General features: G+C 51.0%; 8 protein-coding genes across 8 annotated transcripts; 6 read left to right on the top strand and 2 right to left on the bottom strand.

Annotated features, from left to right (window-relative positions):
- Positions 1-2,157: 2,157 nt before the first annotated feature.
- Positions 2,158-3,783, top strand: ATNIH1004_005470 (Zn(II)2Cys6 transcription factor; the record flags this gene model as incomplete). Its single annotated transcript, XM_033570124.1, has 1 exon — positions 2,158-3,783. One exon carries the CDS (start codon positions 2,158-2,160, stop codon positions 3,781-3,783), a length of 1,626 nt encoding a protein of 541 aa, XP_033426156.1.
- Positions 3,784-4,204: 421 nt separating this feature from the next.
- ATNIH1004_005469 (SDR family NAD(P)-dependent oxidoreductase) lies at positions 4,205-5,149 on the bottom strand (the record flags this gene model as incomplete). The annotated part of the gene is made up of 4 exons (XM_033570123.1): positions 4,205-4,394; positions 4,439-4,514; positions 4,560-4,672; positions 4,740-5,149. The coding sequence occupies 4 exons, from the start codon at positions 5,147-5,149 to the stop codon at positions 4,205-4,207; spliced, it is 789 nt and encodes a 262-aa protein (XP_033426155.1).
- Positions 5,150-5,544: 395 nt separating this feature from the next.
- On the top strand, positions 5,545-7,143 carry ATNIH1004_005468 (flavin-containing monooxygenase; the record flags this gene model as incomplete). The annotated part of the gene is made up of 1 exon (XM_033570122.1): positions 5,545-7,143. One exon carries the CDS (start codon positions 5,545-5,547, stop codon positions 7,141-7,143), a length of 1,599 nt encoding a protein of 532 aa, XP_033426154.1.
- An 85-nt stretch (positions 7,144-7,228) lies between these two features.
- On the bottom strand, positions 7,229-8,366 carry ATNIH1004_005467 (uncharacterized protein; the record flags this gene model as incomplete). Its single annotated transcript, XM_033570121.1, has 4 exons — positions 7,229-7,794; positions 7,847-7,951; positions 7,996-8,132; positions 8,191-8,366. 4 exons carry the CDS (start codon positions 8,364-8,366, stop codon positions 7,229-7,231), a joined length of 984 nt encoding a protein of 327 aa, XP_033426153.1.
- A 257-nt stretch (positions 8,367-8,623) lies between these two features.
- On the top strand, positions 8,624-9,586 carry ATNIH1004_005466 (alpha/beta hydrolase; the record flags this gene model as incomplete). Its single annotated transcript, XM_033570120.1, has 1 exon — positions 8,624-9,586. The coding sequence occupies one exon, from the start codon at positions 8,624-8,626 to the stop codon at positions 9,584-9,586; it is 963 nt and encodes a 320-aa protein (XP_033426152.1).
- A 149-nt stretch (positions 9,587-9,735) lies between these two features.
- On the top strand, positions 9,736-10,620 carry ATNIH1004_005465 (uncharacterized protein; the record flags this gene model as incomplete). Its single annotated transcript, XM_033570119.1, has 1 exon — positions 9,736-10,620. The coding sequence occupies one exon, from the start codon at positions 9,736-9,738 to the stop codon at positions 10,618-10,620; it is 885 nt and encodes a 294-aa protein (XP_033426151.1).
- A 2,812-nt stretch (positions 10,621-13,432) lies between these two features.
- ATNIH1004_005464 (uncharacterized protein) lies at positions 13,433-14,291 on the top strand (the record flags this gene model as incomplete). The annotated part of the gene is made up of 3 exons (XM_033570118.1): positions 13,433-14,011; positions 14,074-14,119; positions 14,170-14,291. The coding sequence occupies 3 exons, from the start codon at positions 13,433-13,435 to the stop codon at positions 14,289-14,291; spliced, it is 747 nt and encodes a 248-aa protein (XP_033426150.1).
- Positions 14,292-16,448: 2,157 nt separating this feature from the next.
- On the top strand, positions 16,449-18,011 carry ATNIH1004_005463 (uncharacterized protein; the record flags this gene model as incomplete). The annotated part of the gene is made up of 4 exons (XM_033570117.1): positions 16,449-16,516; positions 16,571-17,798; positions 17,854-17,886; positions 17,943-18,011. The coding sequence occupies 4 exons, from the start codon at positions 16,449-16,451 to the stop codon at positions 18,009-18,011; spliced, it is 1,398 nt and encodes a 465-aa protein (XP_033426149.1).
- Positions 18,012-18,407: the final 396 nt, after the last annotated feature.

The raw sequence follows: 18,407 nt of genomic DNA, 5'->3' as shown, positions 1-18,407 counted from the left end.
TATTTGAATAAATTGAGCTGGTTGGGCTCTTCTTGATTATTTTGTTGTGTGCTCCGCGGGGGTTTTACCCCGATTCACATGATTCTGGTCCACCAACGCCCATATTATTTGACACTATTTAACTTAATAATCTCTTCCACTTGCTGACTGACGTGTATAAAGACATTGTCTATTATAAGAACACTTAGGCATCGATTCCGCTGGTTAACCGCCGGTAGAAGAGCCTCCCGCAGCCATGTAATAAAGTCCGCAGCAGAATAATAGCCCTTCTTAACACCTATACAGGGAAACCAGCTATCCAATATTATTGCCGCGCAGATAGACCATGTATCACCTCTACGTAGCTTCTTGCCCGCTTTTTCGGCAGCCACAAAGATATCCTAGGCCATTGCGGTGATGCCATCGCATTAGGCTGGCCCATGGTCCCTTTTGCGTTCCTTTATTTCTTGTAGGCTTGACATCGAATTTGTATACCCTATGTCGCAACTGAGCAAGTGTTCTGATTCTCCCAAGTATGTATCTCTTGAATCTAATATACAAGTAGCTGTGTCAGTATAAAATAAGTAGTATAGATATGGAATAGTCAGATAATTGGTAACTTACATTTTCAAGAATATCTCGGTCCGACCAAGGATCATATCCAGTGTCTTGAGGAGTTTACCCACAATCCTCCCCAATGTCCGACCATCGAAGAACGTCGGAATTATCGGAGTACTTAGAGCTTCTACTAGAATTGTGAGGAATTAATTTAGTTATATTTATCCTTGTCCTTCCTTGCTTACGCTGTTTAGAAGCGTGTTATAGTTGCTACGCTACCTTTTATTATTTCCGTGTATTTTCAGCCCACACCAAGCATTCGAGTTTTCTAAGGTACCATATTATCATCTCCCTTGTGGCAGACACATCTTCAAGAGAGCTACGCCCACTAGTATCTGTCTGTATATTGTAATCCAATAAGTCCTTCGCTAGCAATTTTAGACCCCACATCTGTTTCAATGGGTGTTTTCGGGGGGGCGTGAAATACGGCATCGCCAATTAGGATGAAAGAATCCGCCGCTATCAGGCGCGAGATGCCCAATGCATTTAGATTATATCTGATGGAATGCCCGATGAAGATGGTCTCATTGTTGGCGTGTTCCACAGATTCTGGCGGGCCTCTTGCCATCCACGAAGCACTAGTTGATTTACAACAGCGATAGCCGTGTTAGCAGTTGTCACACCCTGACCTGAGATCTCCAGTCAGTCACTTTGGATGCAGGCTGGACATATGCATTAATAAACACCCCGCCAGTCAGGAAATCAAGAGTATTAAGGAAAGCAAGTTCACTGCGCCTTCCGGACACATCGAGTATTTCACAGTCAACGACTATTGCTCTTCATTTATCATGTGCCTGGACTAGATTTGCTGATATGGATGCAAGGAGTAATTATATTTAATTCACCTATAGTACAATCGCTACTGTTGATATTAAGGCAACCTCAGTTTTCTGGGTTTTGTCCGGATGTAACTCGACTATTCAAAATTACTTAGCGATCTAACATATACTTGAGGAGTGGCCACCTACACTTGCAGAGCCTGACGCGCTGTCGCGCAACCTACTAGAGGTTCTAGGCAGCGTTTTGGAGTGTCTTATCGAACAGTTCCAAACTATATTGAATCCATCTGCCGAGTTCTTGACTATCGCTCTTGCCAGAGGGTCGGGATACTTTGCGTCCAGAGGAATATTGCAGACATGATCAACCTCGTTGATAAAGCCACGGCATTCAAACTCTGTGGGATAGAAGAGAAGCAGGTCTAGCGCCTGCTTCTCCAATAGGACTCATCATGTGAAGTGATAAAGTGACGTGGCTATATAAGCCGTACCTCCAGAAGAAGCGGGGTAATAAAGACGCACAGCACAACAAATACAGAGAATATTCGAGATCTTATAGAATTGCAGCTATAATTCTGACAAATATATAAGGCATTCCGCCGCATCTATGGACACTTGTTCTGACTTGAAAAGGGATATATAATAAACAAAGAGTACACCTTAATATATATACTGCCCAACATAATAATAGGCTCCAAAGAATACTCCATATAAAGCAATATATTAATATATTAGTCCCTGTCTTTTAATGGCGCGTGCTTACTTAATCACCCCGCATCTTTCAATGGTTTTCATTTTCAACTATTCGTCCTTCCCTTGCATTATTATTATTCCTGCAGAATATAATGACTATGCGATGCCCATCCGCAGCAAGACCTTCACTGGCTGCTGGACCTGCCGTGCTCGTCATGTCAAATGCGACGAGGAGAAACCCCGATGCCGCCGCTGTCGTCGCAATAATTGGTCCTGCCAGGGCTACAGCGTGCGCTTGGCATGGACCTCCTCCGCGCCGCGTCGCCGCCTGCGACCTCCTGCTTTGATGTCATCCCTGTCCCCTGCTGCCGTGACGGCGTTCTTGACTGAACTGGACGACTGTGAGGGCTTATCGGAGGCGCATCGAGGGCCCTTCTCGGTGTTCTCCATATCGGGAACATCGGAGGCTCGTAGCGTGTCACCCTCGCAGGATGTCGGCCACAATAGGGCGAGTACCAGTCCACCAGAGCGCGCCCTCTCGACGCTGTCTCAGCCATTTTTTGTGGCTGATGAAGAGGCCTTCTCGATGCCCTCCCCAAGCCCTCCAGAACCCATGCTCAATCCCACGCCCCTTGCGCGTCGGGAGATCGAACTCATCCACCACTGGGTGGTCTTCCTCAGTGGCCAAATGCTGCTCCTCGACCGACCTGACAATCCTTGCCGCACTGTGTTCCTACCACTTGCGCTGCAAGGACTGTCAGGTCCCACAGAGGCGTCGACCATGCCGCGCGCCGTCTTCCATGCCGTCTGCGCCGCGTCCGCCTTCAGCCTGTTCCACCTGCGCGGCGAACCGCGCTTCCAGTCGATGGCCATCGTCCACGACCAGCAGGCACTGGGACACCTGCGTCGAACTCTACGACCGGGGACGCGCCTGGACGAGTCGACACTGGTTGCCGTGCTCGCCTGCATCACCGCCGAGGCCATGTCGGGCCGCCGCGGACGGTGGCGCACTCACGTCGCCGGCGGGCTGGGGCTGCTGGAGGACTCGCTGCGTGCTTCACGCGGGCTGCCGAGTGCGCGAGCGGCTCCGCTTTTGCAGAGCTACTTGTGCCTCTCGTCGCTGTGCCATGTGCCGTTGTCCGCGCCGCTCGTGGCGCTGCTGGATGGACCCCCAGCGCTGCAGCATTACATGGAGCGGTCGCACGGTGTCACCCCATCCCTGGTGCAGTTCCTCGCCCAGATCGGCCTGGGGCACGATGGCGGGACATCGGCTGTGTCGCGAACGGTAGCTGAGCTCGACCAGCTCGAACTACAGCTCTACTTACAGTTCCCGCGGAGTCCGTCTGCGCTGGACGAGGCCGAGTCGCGCGTTGTGCAGCACTCGCTTAACGCCTTCTACTACGCGACGCTGATTTACTTCCGGCGCACACTGCGCCATGCCCCGCTGGCGGACGTCCAGCAGCTGGTGGCTTTGGCGGTTGGGGATCTAGAAGGAGCGGACGCCCTCACAGGGGATCATGGTGGCTGCGCGTATAACTGGGCGGGTTTCGTGGTAGCAGCCGAATGCGAGCAGCTGGATCTGCAACAGCGCGTGCACCGTCTGTTTAATCGCAAACGTCGCCATGGAATCAAGAATATCGACGGACTGTGGGAAATTGTGCAGACACTGTGGCAGCGCCGCGGGCATGGGGACGAGAGGTGCATTGGGAGGAGGTAGCACGCGAGGCCGATTTTGATATCATGTTGGTATAGATTCTATATATAGATATGTAGTAAAACTATAAGAGTGGGCTATGTCCGTTGAAAAAAAAAAAAAGAGTTAGAAAAGTTAACGAGGTGAGCAATCGACTTGATGCTGAAAACGAGACGACGTATTTATTTTGGCCATCCGAGACATCGCGGTATGACTTCGAGGAAGCAAAACTGCGTGTTTGGATAGTTACATAATTGCTCGATTGCGAACCAGGAGCTCAGTTCTACCAGATTACAAAGAAATTGAAAAGGACCCAGGATGGAGGTAGAAAATGAGGTCAACCCCTGCCAAGAAAGACCCTTAATCAACCATCCAATTCAAGTAGTTCAATATATTGATGAATAGATACATCAAGTTTTCTCATTTTGCTCATAATTGAAAAGTCTCATGCTGTATACCCCCCGTCCACTACCAGCGCCATGCCGCAGGTATAGCTGCTCATGGGCGACGCCAGATACAGCACCGACTCGGCGATCTCCTCGATGCTGGCCGCACGGCCCATGGGAGTCTGTTCAAAATGCGAGGCAAAGTGACCGGCCTCGATGTCGGCGCGAATCAGAGGCGTGTCCACGAATCTGGAACCGGGTTAGTGATGCTCGTCGGGCCATGGGAGTCCTACCCTGGACAGATGGTATTAATGCGAATGCCTTCCGGGGCGTACGCTTTAGCATCGTGTTTGGTGATTGCCACTACCGCTGCGCTAGTCAGTCTGTATACGAGATGGATGAGAGGGAACATACCGTGCTTTGCTGCTGTATACGGGTCTATGCCGAACTGTGCCGGTGGTGTCGCGATGCCAAATATCGACGAGACGTTCACAATCACGCCTTTACCCAGCCGGGGACCGCGCAATCTATACGTGTAGTATAAGTGTCCGTCCAGATCCGTCTAGGAGAATGAATATGGATCAAAAAACCCACTCCTGTGCCATCATCTGCCGAATGACTGCGCGTTGGCAGAGCCAGAGCCCCGTCTGGTTGATGTCGATCACCTTCTGCCAGTCAGACAATGACAGCTCATGGATCAGTCCGGTCTGTCCACTGATACCCGCTGAATGCACTGCGATATCGATGCGGCCAAATAGGAGCGCCGTGTCCCGCACGGCGTGGTCGACTGAGGCCTCGATGCTCACGTCTGCCACTAGGGTTTCGACGACCACCTGGGGGAATCGAGTCTGCAGGTCCTCGCGTGTTCTCCGGAGTTGCTCGAGGTTCAAATCCACCAGGGCCAGGTTCGTAATGCCATTCTGGGCCAGTATCTCTGCAGATCCTCGGCCGATGCCAGACGCTCCGCCGGTGATGAATGCCGTTCCTGATACTTGGGTTGCCATTGGATGTTGTGTAGAAGAACCATCGAAATTTTTTTGAAACTTGTCATTGAAAGTAACCAGGCCAGTAACTAGGGTGGTAATCGAATATTCACGATTATACCAAGAATATCTCGGATGCGGAATTTCGCCATCCGAGATGTATGAACAGGAATACGTCATGTGTTGCACAAGTTCCAAATTGCCACATCCTGCAGCTACCCTAAGTACACACACATGCTGATTCATTTACATATCGGCTCGCTGTCACCTTCCGTTTCGGTCTGCTATACAATGAATACCGTGAATAAGTTGGATACCGTTTGACATATTTAATTTCATATATACAATATAAATATATACCTTGCAGATACCTCAAGAACACATTTACACCAGATACTATTGGCTTAATATCCAAAATGGCTCAGATAGACCTCGACACCGTCGTCATTGGTGGCGGATTCGGTGGCTGCAATGCGCTCTATCGACTGCGCCAGATGGGCCTGCGCGTCAAACTCATCGAGGCTGGCGCTGGCTTCGGGGGCGTCTGGCACTGGAACCGCTATCCCGGGGCGCGCGTCGACAGCGAGATGCCCTTCTACCAGTTCAACGTCCCCGCCGTGTGGAAGGATTGGCACTGGACTGAGCGCTTCCCTGGTCATGACGAGCTACGCCGATACTTCGAGCACGTCGACCGCGTGCTGCAGCTGAGTCCGGATACCTATTTCCATACCGTTGTGCGGCGCTGCGTCTACCACACGGACACTGCGCGCTGGGCCGTCGAGACCGAGGATGGCCGGCGGTTCACCTGCCGGTTTCTTGTGGCAGCCACTGGATCATCGCACAAGAAGTACCTCCCCACCTATCCGGGGCTGGATCAGTTCCGCGGCCAGGTGGTGCACTCGGCGGCGTATCCGGAGACGCTGGACGTGACGCGCCGGACGGTGGGCCTGGTTGGCAATGGTGCCTCGGGGCTGCAGATCGTGCAGGATTTGGCCAAAAAGGACTGCCAGCTGCATGTCTTTGTGCGTACGCCAGCCCTGGGCCTCCCGATGCAGCAGCGGCGCATCACCCGTGACGAGGCGGACATGATGAAGGGATACCTCAACGCTCTCTTCGACCGCTGCTACGCCTCCAACACGGGCTTCCCTCACAATATACGCGATGAGACGACGCTGTCAGCCCCCGCGGACGAGCGACAAGCACTCTTTGACGAGCTCTGGCAGCGTGGTGGCTACAGCTTCTTGTTGTCTAACTACAACGACTTCCTCCTCGACGAGAAGGCCAATTCTATCTTCTACGACTACTGGGTGCGCCAGGTGCGCATCCGCATGACGGACCCGACCAAAATGGAGATCGTGGCGCCACTGAGGCAACTGCATTGGCTGGGAGCCAAACGGCCCAGTCTCGAGCAGGATTACTACGAGATGATCGACCGGCCCAATGTCACGCTGCATGACCTCAAGAAGAGTCCCATCACCGAATTCGACGCCCGAGGTGCCGTGATGGCCGATGGCACGCATGTTGACCTCGACGTGGTCATCTTCGCCACTGGGTACGACGCAGTCACTGGTAGTCTGCTGGATCTGGGCATTGAGGACGCGCACCAGGTGCCATTGCGTCTGAAGTGGGTGGATGGCATTCGCACGCATCTGGGACTGATGGTGCCGGACGCACCCAATCTCTTCCTCGTCTATGGCCCACAGGCGCCCACCTCACTTGCCAATGGACCGCCATTCATCGAGATGGAGGTGGACTGGATCTGTCGGGCAATTGCGCGGATGCTAGAGGAAGACGTCACGGCAATGGCGCCCACAAAGGAGGCGGCAGAGCTGTGGCAGCAGGAGGTGCACGCCGTCAGCCAGAAGACACTATACGCGCAGACAAACTCGTGGTATATGGGCAGTAATATTCCCGGGAAAAGACGTGAGCCGTTAATCTATCTGGGGGGAATGCAGCGGTGGTGGAAGCATTGCAAGGAGGCGCTGGGAGGGTGGGAGCTGTACACCAAGTATTAGCGTTAATGCTGCGAAGTCTTGCATAGTCTAAATACTATCCTACTCCGATATTTAAAATTGATATGATATCTTTATATTTCCTCAGCTATAGAATGGCCATCGCATTCGGCGGACTGCCCACTCCCCCCGGCACGTTCAACGGCGACGAGGTCAAGAAGAAACTGTATCGTTGCGCCTCGTGGCATGCCTGTGACAGTTGATGGAGATCCCAGAGCTCACCCAGCGGCATGCCCATGAGACTAAGACACCATTGATGCAGCACCAGCTTCCACGGTTGTTCCTCCTGCCCGTTCTCCATTGGGGGCATCGCCTCCACTGCTAGAGTGTCGCTGGCTACGGCGACAAACTGGTGATTCCAGAGCCATCGGGCCATCGCCTTGCTGCCTTCTACGCCGCAGACGCGATGCGAGGCCAGTGAAGCTGCTTGCTCGTCGCCCGTCATGCTGGCTAGGGCCTCTGTAAATCCAAACCGGAGGAGCAGGATGTCTCCAGGACGAAACTGCAGGCCCTGATCCCGAGCCACTGCCTCGATATCGTCCGGACTGATACGGAAATCCGAGAATACCGAGTATGTGATACCGTGGATGTCGGCATAGCGCTTGAAATCAATCAAGACGCCTCGTCCCGCCATACAGCCGCGCTCATGCCAATCTGACATTTCCATCTTTAGATATGAGAAAGGGATAGACAGGAGGAAACCTACGGTCGATGGTGGGCAGATGCACTGCCTGCTCCGGATCTTCGAGATTCTCCACGGTGGGCCGTAGCCCATTGTATGCCAGCCCGGTCGGTTGATGCAGGAAATGGCCTATAGTGGTCAGCATAGGATATAAACGGACGGTGCGCACCTACAGAGACTGTCCCACTGGCTCCCTGACTGCGTGTTTAACGCCACCTCATCGTCAAAACCATAGCATACGCTCTGGGGATCCTTCAGCTCGAGCACGCGGTGCGACAGTGTCTTGCGAAAGAAGTTGGGAATGGCGATGCTTCCCATGGGCCAGCTGTCTTGTTAGTAGTATCCCCCTTAAGCATTGCAACACCTACTTCAGCGAGATCGAGATACCCTGACGCACTTCCGTGGCTGCTTGCTGCACAACGGCCGGAGTCAGCCAATTCAGCGTTCCCAGTCGGTCTTTTTGGTCGTTCTGGTCGAATACGCCCCAGGCGCATCCCTGGGGCATTCCGGCCACGGAGGGGAGATGGTCAAAATCGGGGGTCATGATGTTGAGGTCAGGACACAAGAGCTCACATATCGGAGAGACATCGTATTTACTATTATCATTAATAATAATATCGACTAGAAACTTCATCTTCGCTGTGGCCTTCCATATTCAGAGTCCCCACATGTCGATCCCGGATGCTCGGCCATTATGCATGTTCCAAACATGCATGTCTATATATAGCATGCAAACTGCATAAAAACTGCATACAATTGAGTAAAAGACATACCCTCAATACTTCGAACCAGACCATTACTATGCTCACCTACGACCCCGAATTTGCTGCCGCGGCTGGCCCGTTGCTGCACCAGCACGTTCAACAGGACCAATCCCCTAATCTGGCGGCGACTCAGGCCAAGATGCATGCCATGTGCGACATGGTGCCATCCCAGCCCTGTCCGGACGAGGTCGAGCAGCTCGTGCATCAGGCGCCGGCAGTCGACAGCCATCAGATCACCGTCTACCACTACCGTCTGAAACGCAACGAAGGATCGCCCTCCAAAACGCCCGCCGTCGTGCACATGCATGGCGGAGGATACGTGGCTCTGACGGCCCAGCAGACGGCCACCGCGCAGTTCACCCTCACTGCCCACACCGGCGTGCCAGTTCTCTCCATCGAGTACCGTCGGGCCCCCGAGCATCCATATCCCACCCCTCTGGATGACTGCTGGGCCGCCCTGCTGTGGATCGTCACGCATGCCGACATGTTGGCCATCGACGTGCATCGAATCGCCGTCATGGGCGAGAGTGCCGGCGGTGGGCTGGCGGCGGCCCTGGCGTTGCTGGCGCGCGATCGCGGTCTCTCCCCACCGCTGGCCAAGCAGATCCTCGTGTATCCGTGCCTGGATGATCGCACACGCACAAATCCCGTCGGGGAGTTTGCGTTCTGGACGGAGCACGACAATGTCAATGCCTGGACGGCGTACCTGGGAAATCGCGCAGGCACGGAGGACGTGCCAGCATATGCAGCACCGGCGCGCGTGCAGAGTGTCGAGGGACTGCCTCCGTTATATCTCGATTGTCCGCAGCTGGACCTGTTTCTCAGTGAGAGCTGCGAGTACGTGCGACGCTTCCTGGAGGCCAACATCTCCGTCGAATTCCACATATATCCGGGACTGCCGCATGGATTCGAGGCATTTGCTCCGACCAGTGGGCCAGTTCAGCGTGCCTGCATGAATCGGTTCCGGGCTGTAGCCAGTTTATATGACGAGATACAATGACAAACAAAGGATGGAAGTAGTACAACCACTTCCCACTTTTTAAGCGAACCATAACCATTTGTAGATCGTAGTCGACGTAGATCTGTGTACATCCGGCCTATATAAGTCAGAATTCTCCCTCCTCCTGGCAGTACAACTCTTGCGCAAAAATGACCACCGTCCCTCGACCATCGTCTGACACCCTGACCGATTCGGTGGCCAATCAAGTGGCCATCGTGACGGGGGCAGCGCAGGGCATCGGCCTGGCCACCGCGGTGCTGCTCGCACGCCATGGAGCCCGTGTGGTGCTCGTCGACTGCAACGAAGCCGCGCTGCAGGAGGCGCGCGAGACCGTGGGCAAGGACGCCCCATACCGCATCTGCGACGTCGGCGACTGGGAGCAACAGGTGGCTCTCTTCCAGTGGGTGACTAACACCGTTGGACACGTGGATCTTGTCGTCTGTAATGCTGCCGTGAACCCGGAAATCGCGTTGCTGCAGACCCATGATGAGTCGCAATGTCGCAAGATGAGCTGTCAGGTGTGCTACAACTACCTGGCGGACGAGCACCAAGACTCGACCCTACGACGACCCTACACGCAGCTATTCGACGTCAATCTACACTCCGTCATCTTTGGCCTCAAACTCGCCATCCACCACATGCGGCCCCGCGGCCGGGGTCGTATTATTGTGACTGGATCCGCCGCCTCCTATGTGCCCGTGCCCTCGCAGACGTTGTATACGGCCAGCAAACATGCGGTGCTGGGCCTCGTGCGCAGCACCGCTCTCATGGACGAGGTCACCAGTGCCGGGATCGCCATCTCCTGGGTGGCACCGTGGCTAACGTTGACTCCGATGGTCCAGGGACTGGCGGCCACCGTTCAGGACCACATGCTGAGGAGTTTGCCCGAGGATGTCGCCTGGGCTATCGCGACGGCCGCCTGCAACTGGGCCCACGCCAAGGGATACTGGATCCAAGGCCAGAACATCACCGAGGTCGAGGGGGCGTATGGAGAGATGGCTGGTTCGTTGATGTTACCAAAGAATAAATTTTAGTCTCTAGTTCGGATAATCAAATATAATTTTGCGATTTTGCGTATTGTTTGGCAATTTCTGACCTTGTTGTCTCCATAAGCCTGTAGCGGATGCCCTCGGAACCTCGGATATGGAGGTTCCGCCTCGCTGTTAACTGCCTGATCCACTTCTGGGTGGATCGTGCTTGTCATCGTCAACACTCCCCTAATCAAAGGGATCCGTCGCGAAGAATGTGTCGATCCCGGAGACTCCGCGGAGACCGAGGCGGATGTCCGATGCAGGACAGTTTTTTAACAATGAGAGAGATAAACAGTTCAATACGTTGCGTAGGATGGAAGAATTATTCCTCAAATGTCCTACATAATCTTGGAGTAATGCAGCGTTACTGCAGAAAGCGAAGAGGCGCGACACTTAGTCGCCTATCAATTCCTGCTTGAACCCTGATTTTAATCGTACTACTCCGTAGTAACCTTCAGACTGTACATGGTTTCTCCTCTCCAATAAAAAAGATCGAAGCCTATTAATACTCTATAGTATTCAATGTTTTCCTTAGCCCTGTCCCTTAGTCTTAGAGAGAACATCGTTATAATGGTAGGAGCACATCCTATCTATTACGATGGCGCTGTATGGAATATATACTAAAAACTCCGGTTATTGTCAGTTCAATCCTAGTCTAACCGGGCGATGCAATGTGGCGGTCCTTGTATAGAACCGGGGACTAGGATATCAATTTCTAATCGCATCCGTGATGTGATACATTTGACCCCAGAAAGTAAGTTCTATATAAAACAAAATAACAACCGTCCAGCATGATGGATCACTTGGTTAACTACTATATTGACCGTATCTCCTCCCTCGATATACACACCCTCATGCATTCCGTTCTATATGCCCCCTTCCACCCATCATGAATTCCCCGTCAGTGAATTGGCAAATGCCTGCTGATCAGCAAGGACGTATCAGAGACGACTTGGATTGACAGCAGATTGAAGAGGCCAACATAGGAAGATAGGCTTTGATATGGGTTTTGCTAAGAGCCTAGTCTAAGGCTGCTTTTTCGTCGGTGTATCTATCGCAGACAACCCAGGTTATTCCTATTCCGATCCAGATACCACGACTCGACTAGAACCAGAAGACGTGACATACTGCTCAACACAAACCAAGCATCCGTCCAAAACTTCAATGTGAACAGCTCTATCTAGCCTCCCAGTTTGGTTTCATGAAAGAGATCAATCACGTTTGACGGATAACCTGTGCAACGGCTGGAGCCCCATCATCGTGCATCAAGCTGCCTGGCCTAATTTTGGAGTATGGTTTTGCGACTTTCGAGATGTGGCGACAGCAGACCGAGTTTTCAGTGATGCGGAGGCGCTGTGTTGGTCACAGAAATTGAAGGTAGCTCTGACACGCCCCTGAAACCCTGCCTATTTGTATCAGCGTATCTTCTGACGCTATTTAAGACCCCACCCATTACGGAGCATGCCTGTCTCTCTTCATTAGTGAAATCGGCACTACCAACCATACAAACAACGTGCGATCCTTCTACATCTTGACCACGCTGGCCTGGCTTGGTTCAGTCATTGTGCCAACTTCCCAAACCCGGCTGGCATTTCTCCGACCTTATTGCAACGTATCGTCGATGGCATTATTATTACCTTTCGTTAACATGAATTGTCTGTAATGGTTGGCACCAGATGCCGCATCTAGAACTAACAACATAACTCAGAGCTGGTTGTTATGCATAGAGCTTTCGAATTCCTGAATGCAGACGCGGCGCGCTATGTTAGGCCAAGAACCTGCGAAGCAGCCGCCGATAGTTCAGTCCTTGGCCTTGCGGCGTACAGTTCTGGTACTCTAAGCACGGTGAATAAAGCATAAAAAGTGTACTATGCAAGAACTGATGCTGCGGATGCAGCAGCTATATCGAAGGTTTATCTGCCCAATGAGAAAAGAATACCTGCTATCTCATGCTATCTACGAGGCTAGTGAGGGCCGAGGAATCGATTACTGAATTATACTCATATCCAGCAGTCGGGAACCACAGGATGTCGCTATGCAGCCTTTGGATATGTTGTATCGTGGTGGGTCGCTCTGTTCTTAATGACCTCTTAGGGAGATTACAGTATTACAGAGAAGCTTGTTGACTGTTTGGCCAGGCATTAGCCAACTATTACCTATGGTGGTTGGTATTATGCTTGCTCCGTAGATCGGACTGCTGATACAATGCCAAGACTCGAAGTGACCACTCCATTGAAAGGACGTTCCACTCACAAGTATCGAGCGACTGATGTATGGCCTCGTCTCCCTAGGTGAAGGTCTGCTTTTCGGCAATGGCACCTCGGAGGCCTGGCACGATCCACAGCAAAGCACAACTGCAGTGTGAAACAAATCATATCGTGTCATTCCTAGACGGTACACAGTTGTTTCCGCTCATCAGTGGATCTCTGCGGATCACAGCCGTTCAACGTTCAGACTAGCAACATTGCATTGACTATGAGCCTCCACGGAACAGTGCTACGGACTTGTCTCAGGGCCATAACCACCATCTATCTGAGCCATGACCAGAGTGCATCCGCAACTTATTCGACCATGATAATTTTCCTCTCCACACAAAATCCTGCTCGGGCCTTCATGTGGGTCCTAACTAGCGTAAAAGAAATGATGTCAGCTAGAACAGCCTCACCGAAGCATGATGACAGCGTCGGCAAACCTACCTCAGCGACGAAAGCAGACAGCACAGCCTTGCGCCACCCCAGATACAAACAACGAAACCCCATAATTTTCCATCTCTCTGTCTAGCAACTCAACCTCTGAATCTTCGGTCGCCCTCACCATGACCTCCAGACCTACCACTCTCAAACAACCCATCGCGCTGCGAACAGAATATCTCGCCCCCAACACAACAACTATCCGTGTGAAACAGCACAGCAAAAGCTGGTCGGCAGGTGATTTCACCGTCTCCACGGTTCCGACCGCCAACTCCCCCGCCCAGACTCTTTTCACCGTAGACGGGGACTTCGCCTCCGTCAGCCAGCGCCGGCGCGTCCAAGACGCAACAGGTCTGCCGCTCTTCGAGATCTCCCGTAAACGACTCGGCGTGACGTGGTTTGTTCATCTACCAGGTGGCAGAGAGAAAGACGATCCCCGGCCCATAGCCACCATTGTTCCCCAGTGGCATGCCCTCAAGGACAAGTTTGATGTCCACTTCAAGAATGCGGCCCGGGGGGGAGTGGGGCACGGAGAGATTATTCTGAACGTGCGCGGTCAGGATATTTGGAAGTCCAGAGCACATGTGTACCATGGGGATGTCTTGGTAATGACCTCTAAGTTGAAGGATATGGTCTCGGTGTATATACCGGGGAAAGGACCGGAGTGGGAGATTGAAGTCGCCGAGGGAATGGATCTTTCGCTCGTATGACGTGCTTTCTGTCCTTTGTTGGCGGTGGTTGCTTGAGTTTTTCTAACATGTGATAGGCATCAGTTATTGGGGTTCTTCTGGCAACTATGCTTTACCAGGGCAGTACGTAGCCAGCATAGTGTCTCTAGTGGGTTTATACTGATGTTGATTAGGCGGTAAAGGGAAGGCACCGAAGCCTTCTGGCGAAGGTGTAGATCCTGCTTTTGGGGGTAGACCTAGTCAAGACCCTCATGAGGGGTCCAAGATTCAGAACCTCGACCCGACCCTCGGATGACTTGCGGGTGACCCTCGCTGCAGTACCCATATTTACATAATTTTCATGCCTTTGCTCTTTTGGATGCCAGTCCCTACTCTGACGCCAAATTCTGGTAAGGACGAGGCTATAAGTTAATCATAGCTTGTACCTCAGTTATGCACTAGGGAAAGGGAAGAAAATGAATAGTGCTTAAATGTCTGATCATAGGGTAATTGGCATAGTATTAATATCAAATTCAACGCTTCACTGTAGACAAGCAGTGGCTTCTCTGGTTTGATAGCCGTATGAAGGACCGAAAAGTGGCTCTATTAATGGATAATTTCTCTGCTCATGAGTCTGCATATAAAGAAATAAACTCACTACTGCGGAGCGCAATTATAATATGGCTTCCAACCAACTCAACTACTCGATATCAACCACTTGATCAAGGAATCATCTTTGCATGGAAAGCATATTGGAAACGTCAGTAGGCTTGCTATCTGTTAACCATAAAATTACGCGTATTCGCAAGTATCGATCCTCCATTGAATTAGGTCTCTGATTCAACCAAACTACCAAAACATCTCGCGTTTATAAAGGCGAGGTAAACAAATGAAGAATGCAAACTAACTCATATAGGAAACATAGGCGATCCGATGATGTTGTATTCATCAACAATATTTGACAGAAAAAGGTGCTGAATAATCAAAATTACCATATTTAGTTAATTGTTGACACTATCTAATGTCTGAATATGATCGCGGCTTTGATCCTGCGTCTACAATGACATTATTACAAGCAATTAGATGGGCTGTTCCTGCCTGGCATTTTAATACCACTCCAGAAACAATTAAAGCACTTTCTATTGAGGACACCAAAGAAATCAATAACCGCGAGCTTTTTAAGGAGATTGAGGACAGGCTTGCCATCGAAAGTTGCCTATCGATAGCGATCGACAATAATCGTTATCGACGATAATGTTAGTTAACCTAAACCCTTCGCACCTGACTAAGCATCTTAGCTAAGTTAAGGATCTGTCAAGTAGTTAATATGGCCTTTGGGTGGACCAGAATCATGTGACTAGATAGGGCTGTTAGGGACCTACTATATTCGGTATGGTCACGTGGCCTCACTTAGTCACCCATCTAGATAGTCAGCTCGCCTGAGCCCCTTGAATTCAGAGAATTGTGCCTCGCGAACAAGGGCGTTCTACAGGGACTGCACTATTAGTTAATCCAGGCAGCCCGAGCTCCGGGACCGCGGGAACACGAAAAACTGTTCACACGAAAATCAAACTACTGGATGGGATTCGACTGTTGTATCGAGAAAAGTGGAATATTTATTAAGCTTAAGACGGGCTATAAGCCAATGTATAAATTGATCTCAAAGACCCCCAAATATGGGGGTTGGGTTGGGGGGTGTATAGTTGTTTTTGATCAGGTGGAGATAAAGCCTAGGTGTTTGAGTGATGATTGGAAATTAATGCATAAGAGGAACGCCACTGTAGCTTGAAAGAAATAATTTCAAAAAAAAAAAAAAGTTACACCCAATTAGCCTATGGAGCACACAGACTGGTGGGTGTGTTGGTGGCAAAGAGAGAAGGCCGGCTCCCAAAACGCGGGATCCGGCCGCTGAATTACTGAAGTCATGGGGAGCCACGGCAAACCCGGAGTTAAAACGGCCCAAGAGCGACCAAGCTCAAACTCGGCCATGCCCGCTGCAATTTATCGCCCGCCCGCGGCCTGAGAGGGTCTTAAGCCCATGTACGACATATCAAATGTAGTCTTTAATCGCCGGGGAGCGGCGTTATCCGGCTTTCCGAAACCAAAACAAGCTTCAACTTGAAGCCCACATTCACGGGCCGCAACTAGCACCCGGGATTTACTAAGCTCTCGTTTTCGTTTTGACTAACATTCATTAATTCAAATTGGCCGAACATAAACAGACTTCAGCCTGTTACTGTCTGATTAAAACCGACCTATCCAACCAACTCAGGAAACTATAACGTATCAGACGGCTGTCTTGTTGCATGTACAAAATCTTTAATAATTGCAGGAGGTCTTTAAGAGGCATCGAGGAAGAACGAAAATTCACGAGATATTCCCTGTTAGCAATCAAATTGTTCAGTCGCATTCTCGCGAAGCGGGCATCAACTAAGCATTTGGAAAATATCTTTATCGAGGTAAGCCAACAAAGATGCCAGTAACTCAATTCAACGTGATAGACCCATACAAGTATATAAATGGGTTCGGAGGGCATAAAGAGTAGGGAAACAATATCTGCTGCCTCCTCATATGCGTACAGCTGACTCCCTCTAGAAGTGAAGCAATAGAGGGCGCCTTGCCGCTGGCAGCCAACTCGCCCCAGAAGTGCCCTTATGGCTTGTATAATGAAAAGTTGTCCGGCAGTGCCTTTACTGCACCGAGAAATGAAAATCAACAAACTTGGCTCTACCGAATTCTTCCTTCGGCTAGCCACCAAAGCTTCGAATCCGTGCCCGACCATGTCAATCAGTCATTAATCCATTCGAAGAGCTCGGGCTCCCAATTTACCGTGATTCCTAATCAACTTCTCTGGGCTCCATTCGACTTTGATAGTGGAAGTTCATGGGTAGACTCCTTGCACCTTATCGCTGGAGCAGGAGATCCGACCCTGAAGCAAGGCATAGGGTATTATGTCTATGCCCTTGGGCGGTCTATGGACGAAAAGTCTGCTTTTTACAGTGCAGATGGTGATTTTCTGATCATTCCACAGCATGGGACTCTCGATATTCGAACCGAGTTGGGGAAGATGCTGGTGCGACCTAGTGAATTCTGCGTTATCCCACGGGGAATCCGATACCATGTTGCTCTACATGACAGTGAGCCGGCGCGTGGATATATCCTTGAACTCTATCAAGGCCACTTCCAGCTTCCCGAATTAGGACCCATTGGCTCGAACGGTCTCGCCAACGCCCGAGACTTTCAAACTCCAGTGGCAGACTTTATTGAAGATTATGAGAATACGGAATGGAGCTTATACGGCAAGTTCGGGGGCAACCTCTTTTCAGCTAAGCAGTCTCACACCCCTTTTGACGTAGTTGCCTGGCATGGAACATACTACCCATATAAATACGACCTTGGGCGATTTTGTCCTCTCAACGCAGTCTCTCATGACCACATTGATCCCTCGATTTTCACAGTCCTGACTGCACCATCTATTCCGCACGGACCCGGTACTGCAGTTGCTGATTTTGTTTGTTTCGGGCCTCGATGGAATGTCTCTGAGAATACCTTCCGGCCACCGTGGTATCATCGTAACACTATGAGCGAATTTATGGGCTTAATCAAGGGTAACTATCCGGGCGACTTCCGGGCTGGTGGGGCTAATCTGCATAACACAATGAGCGGACATGGTGTGGATACACAGACATTCGAAAAAGCATCGGGGATGGATTTGGTCCCAACCAAGCTCATGCAGGGGTCTCTATCGTTCATGTTCGAGAGCTGCTTAATGGTTGGCGTCACCGAGTGGGGACTAAAGACTGTCGCCAGCAAAGTGCACCAGGTGAGTTTAAGGCATCGAGCAAGCTAAGAAAAGCATACTAAGGATGTATCGTAAGGATTATAACAAGCAGACATGGTCAACCCTGAAGGTACATTTTAAGCGGCCGAAGAAATTAAATGATGCCCAAAATCGAGTTCAATCTAGAGGGATGTGAAATGGCTTGCGGCCGCAGAATATCCGGCCGAGCTCCATGGTCACGCTTTCGGAGGGTAGCATTATGGAAGGCACCACAAGCTAACGTGTTTCTATTTGTTTATATGGCACAGTTTGGAGCAATTGTTGATTTGGTTGCCGATATGTAGTTTAAGAATGAACCCCTATGCTAGTATTGTGCTACAGATTCCTCTCCAACTAGACAACTTGTGAATTCAGCCACCAGCAGTTAGCTGACTATAGACTATCCATCAATAACTATCGGAGCTCTCTTGCTTACGAACATATGTCTACTCTTACGCATAATGGTTGACCTAGTATTTTTTTTACTACATAGACACAGCTCTCCGGGGAACAATACCACATCGCGGCATCTACCTTGGTGGTAGTCGAAGACATTCGAGCGTACGGCACAAGTTTTCATAGCCAAGGCCGCTTCCGTAGCTGGTCACGGTG

This window comes from Aspergillus tanneri (assembly GCF_003426965.1).
Source record: "Aspergillus tanneri strain NIH1004 chromosome Unknown AapTan_4_pilon_pilon_pilon, whole genome shotgun sequence".
Taxonomy (NCBI): Eukaryota; Fungi; Ascomycota; class Eurotiomycetes; order Eurotiales; family Aspergillaceae; genus Aspergillus; species Aspergillus tanneri.
The sequence above is the reverse complement of the archived record's forward strand: the minus strand, read 5'-3'. Positions and strand labels throughout refer to the sequence as shown.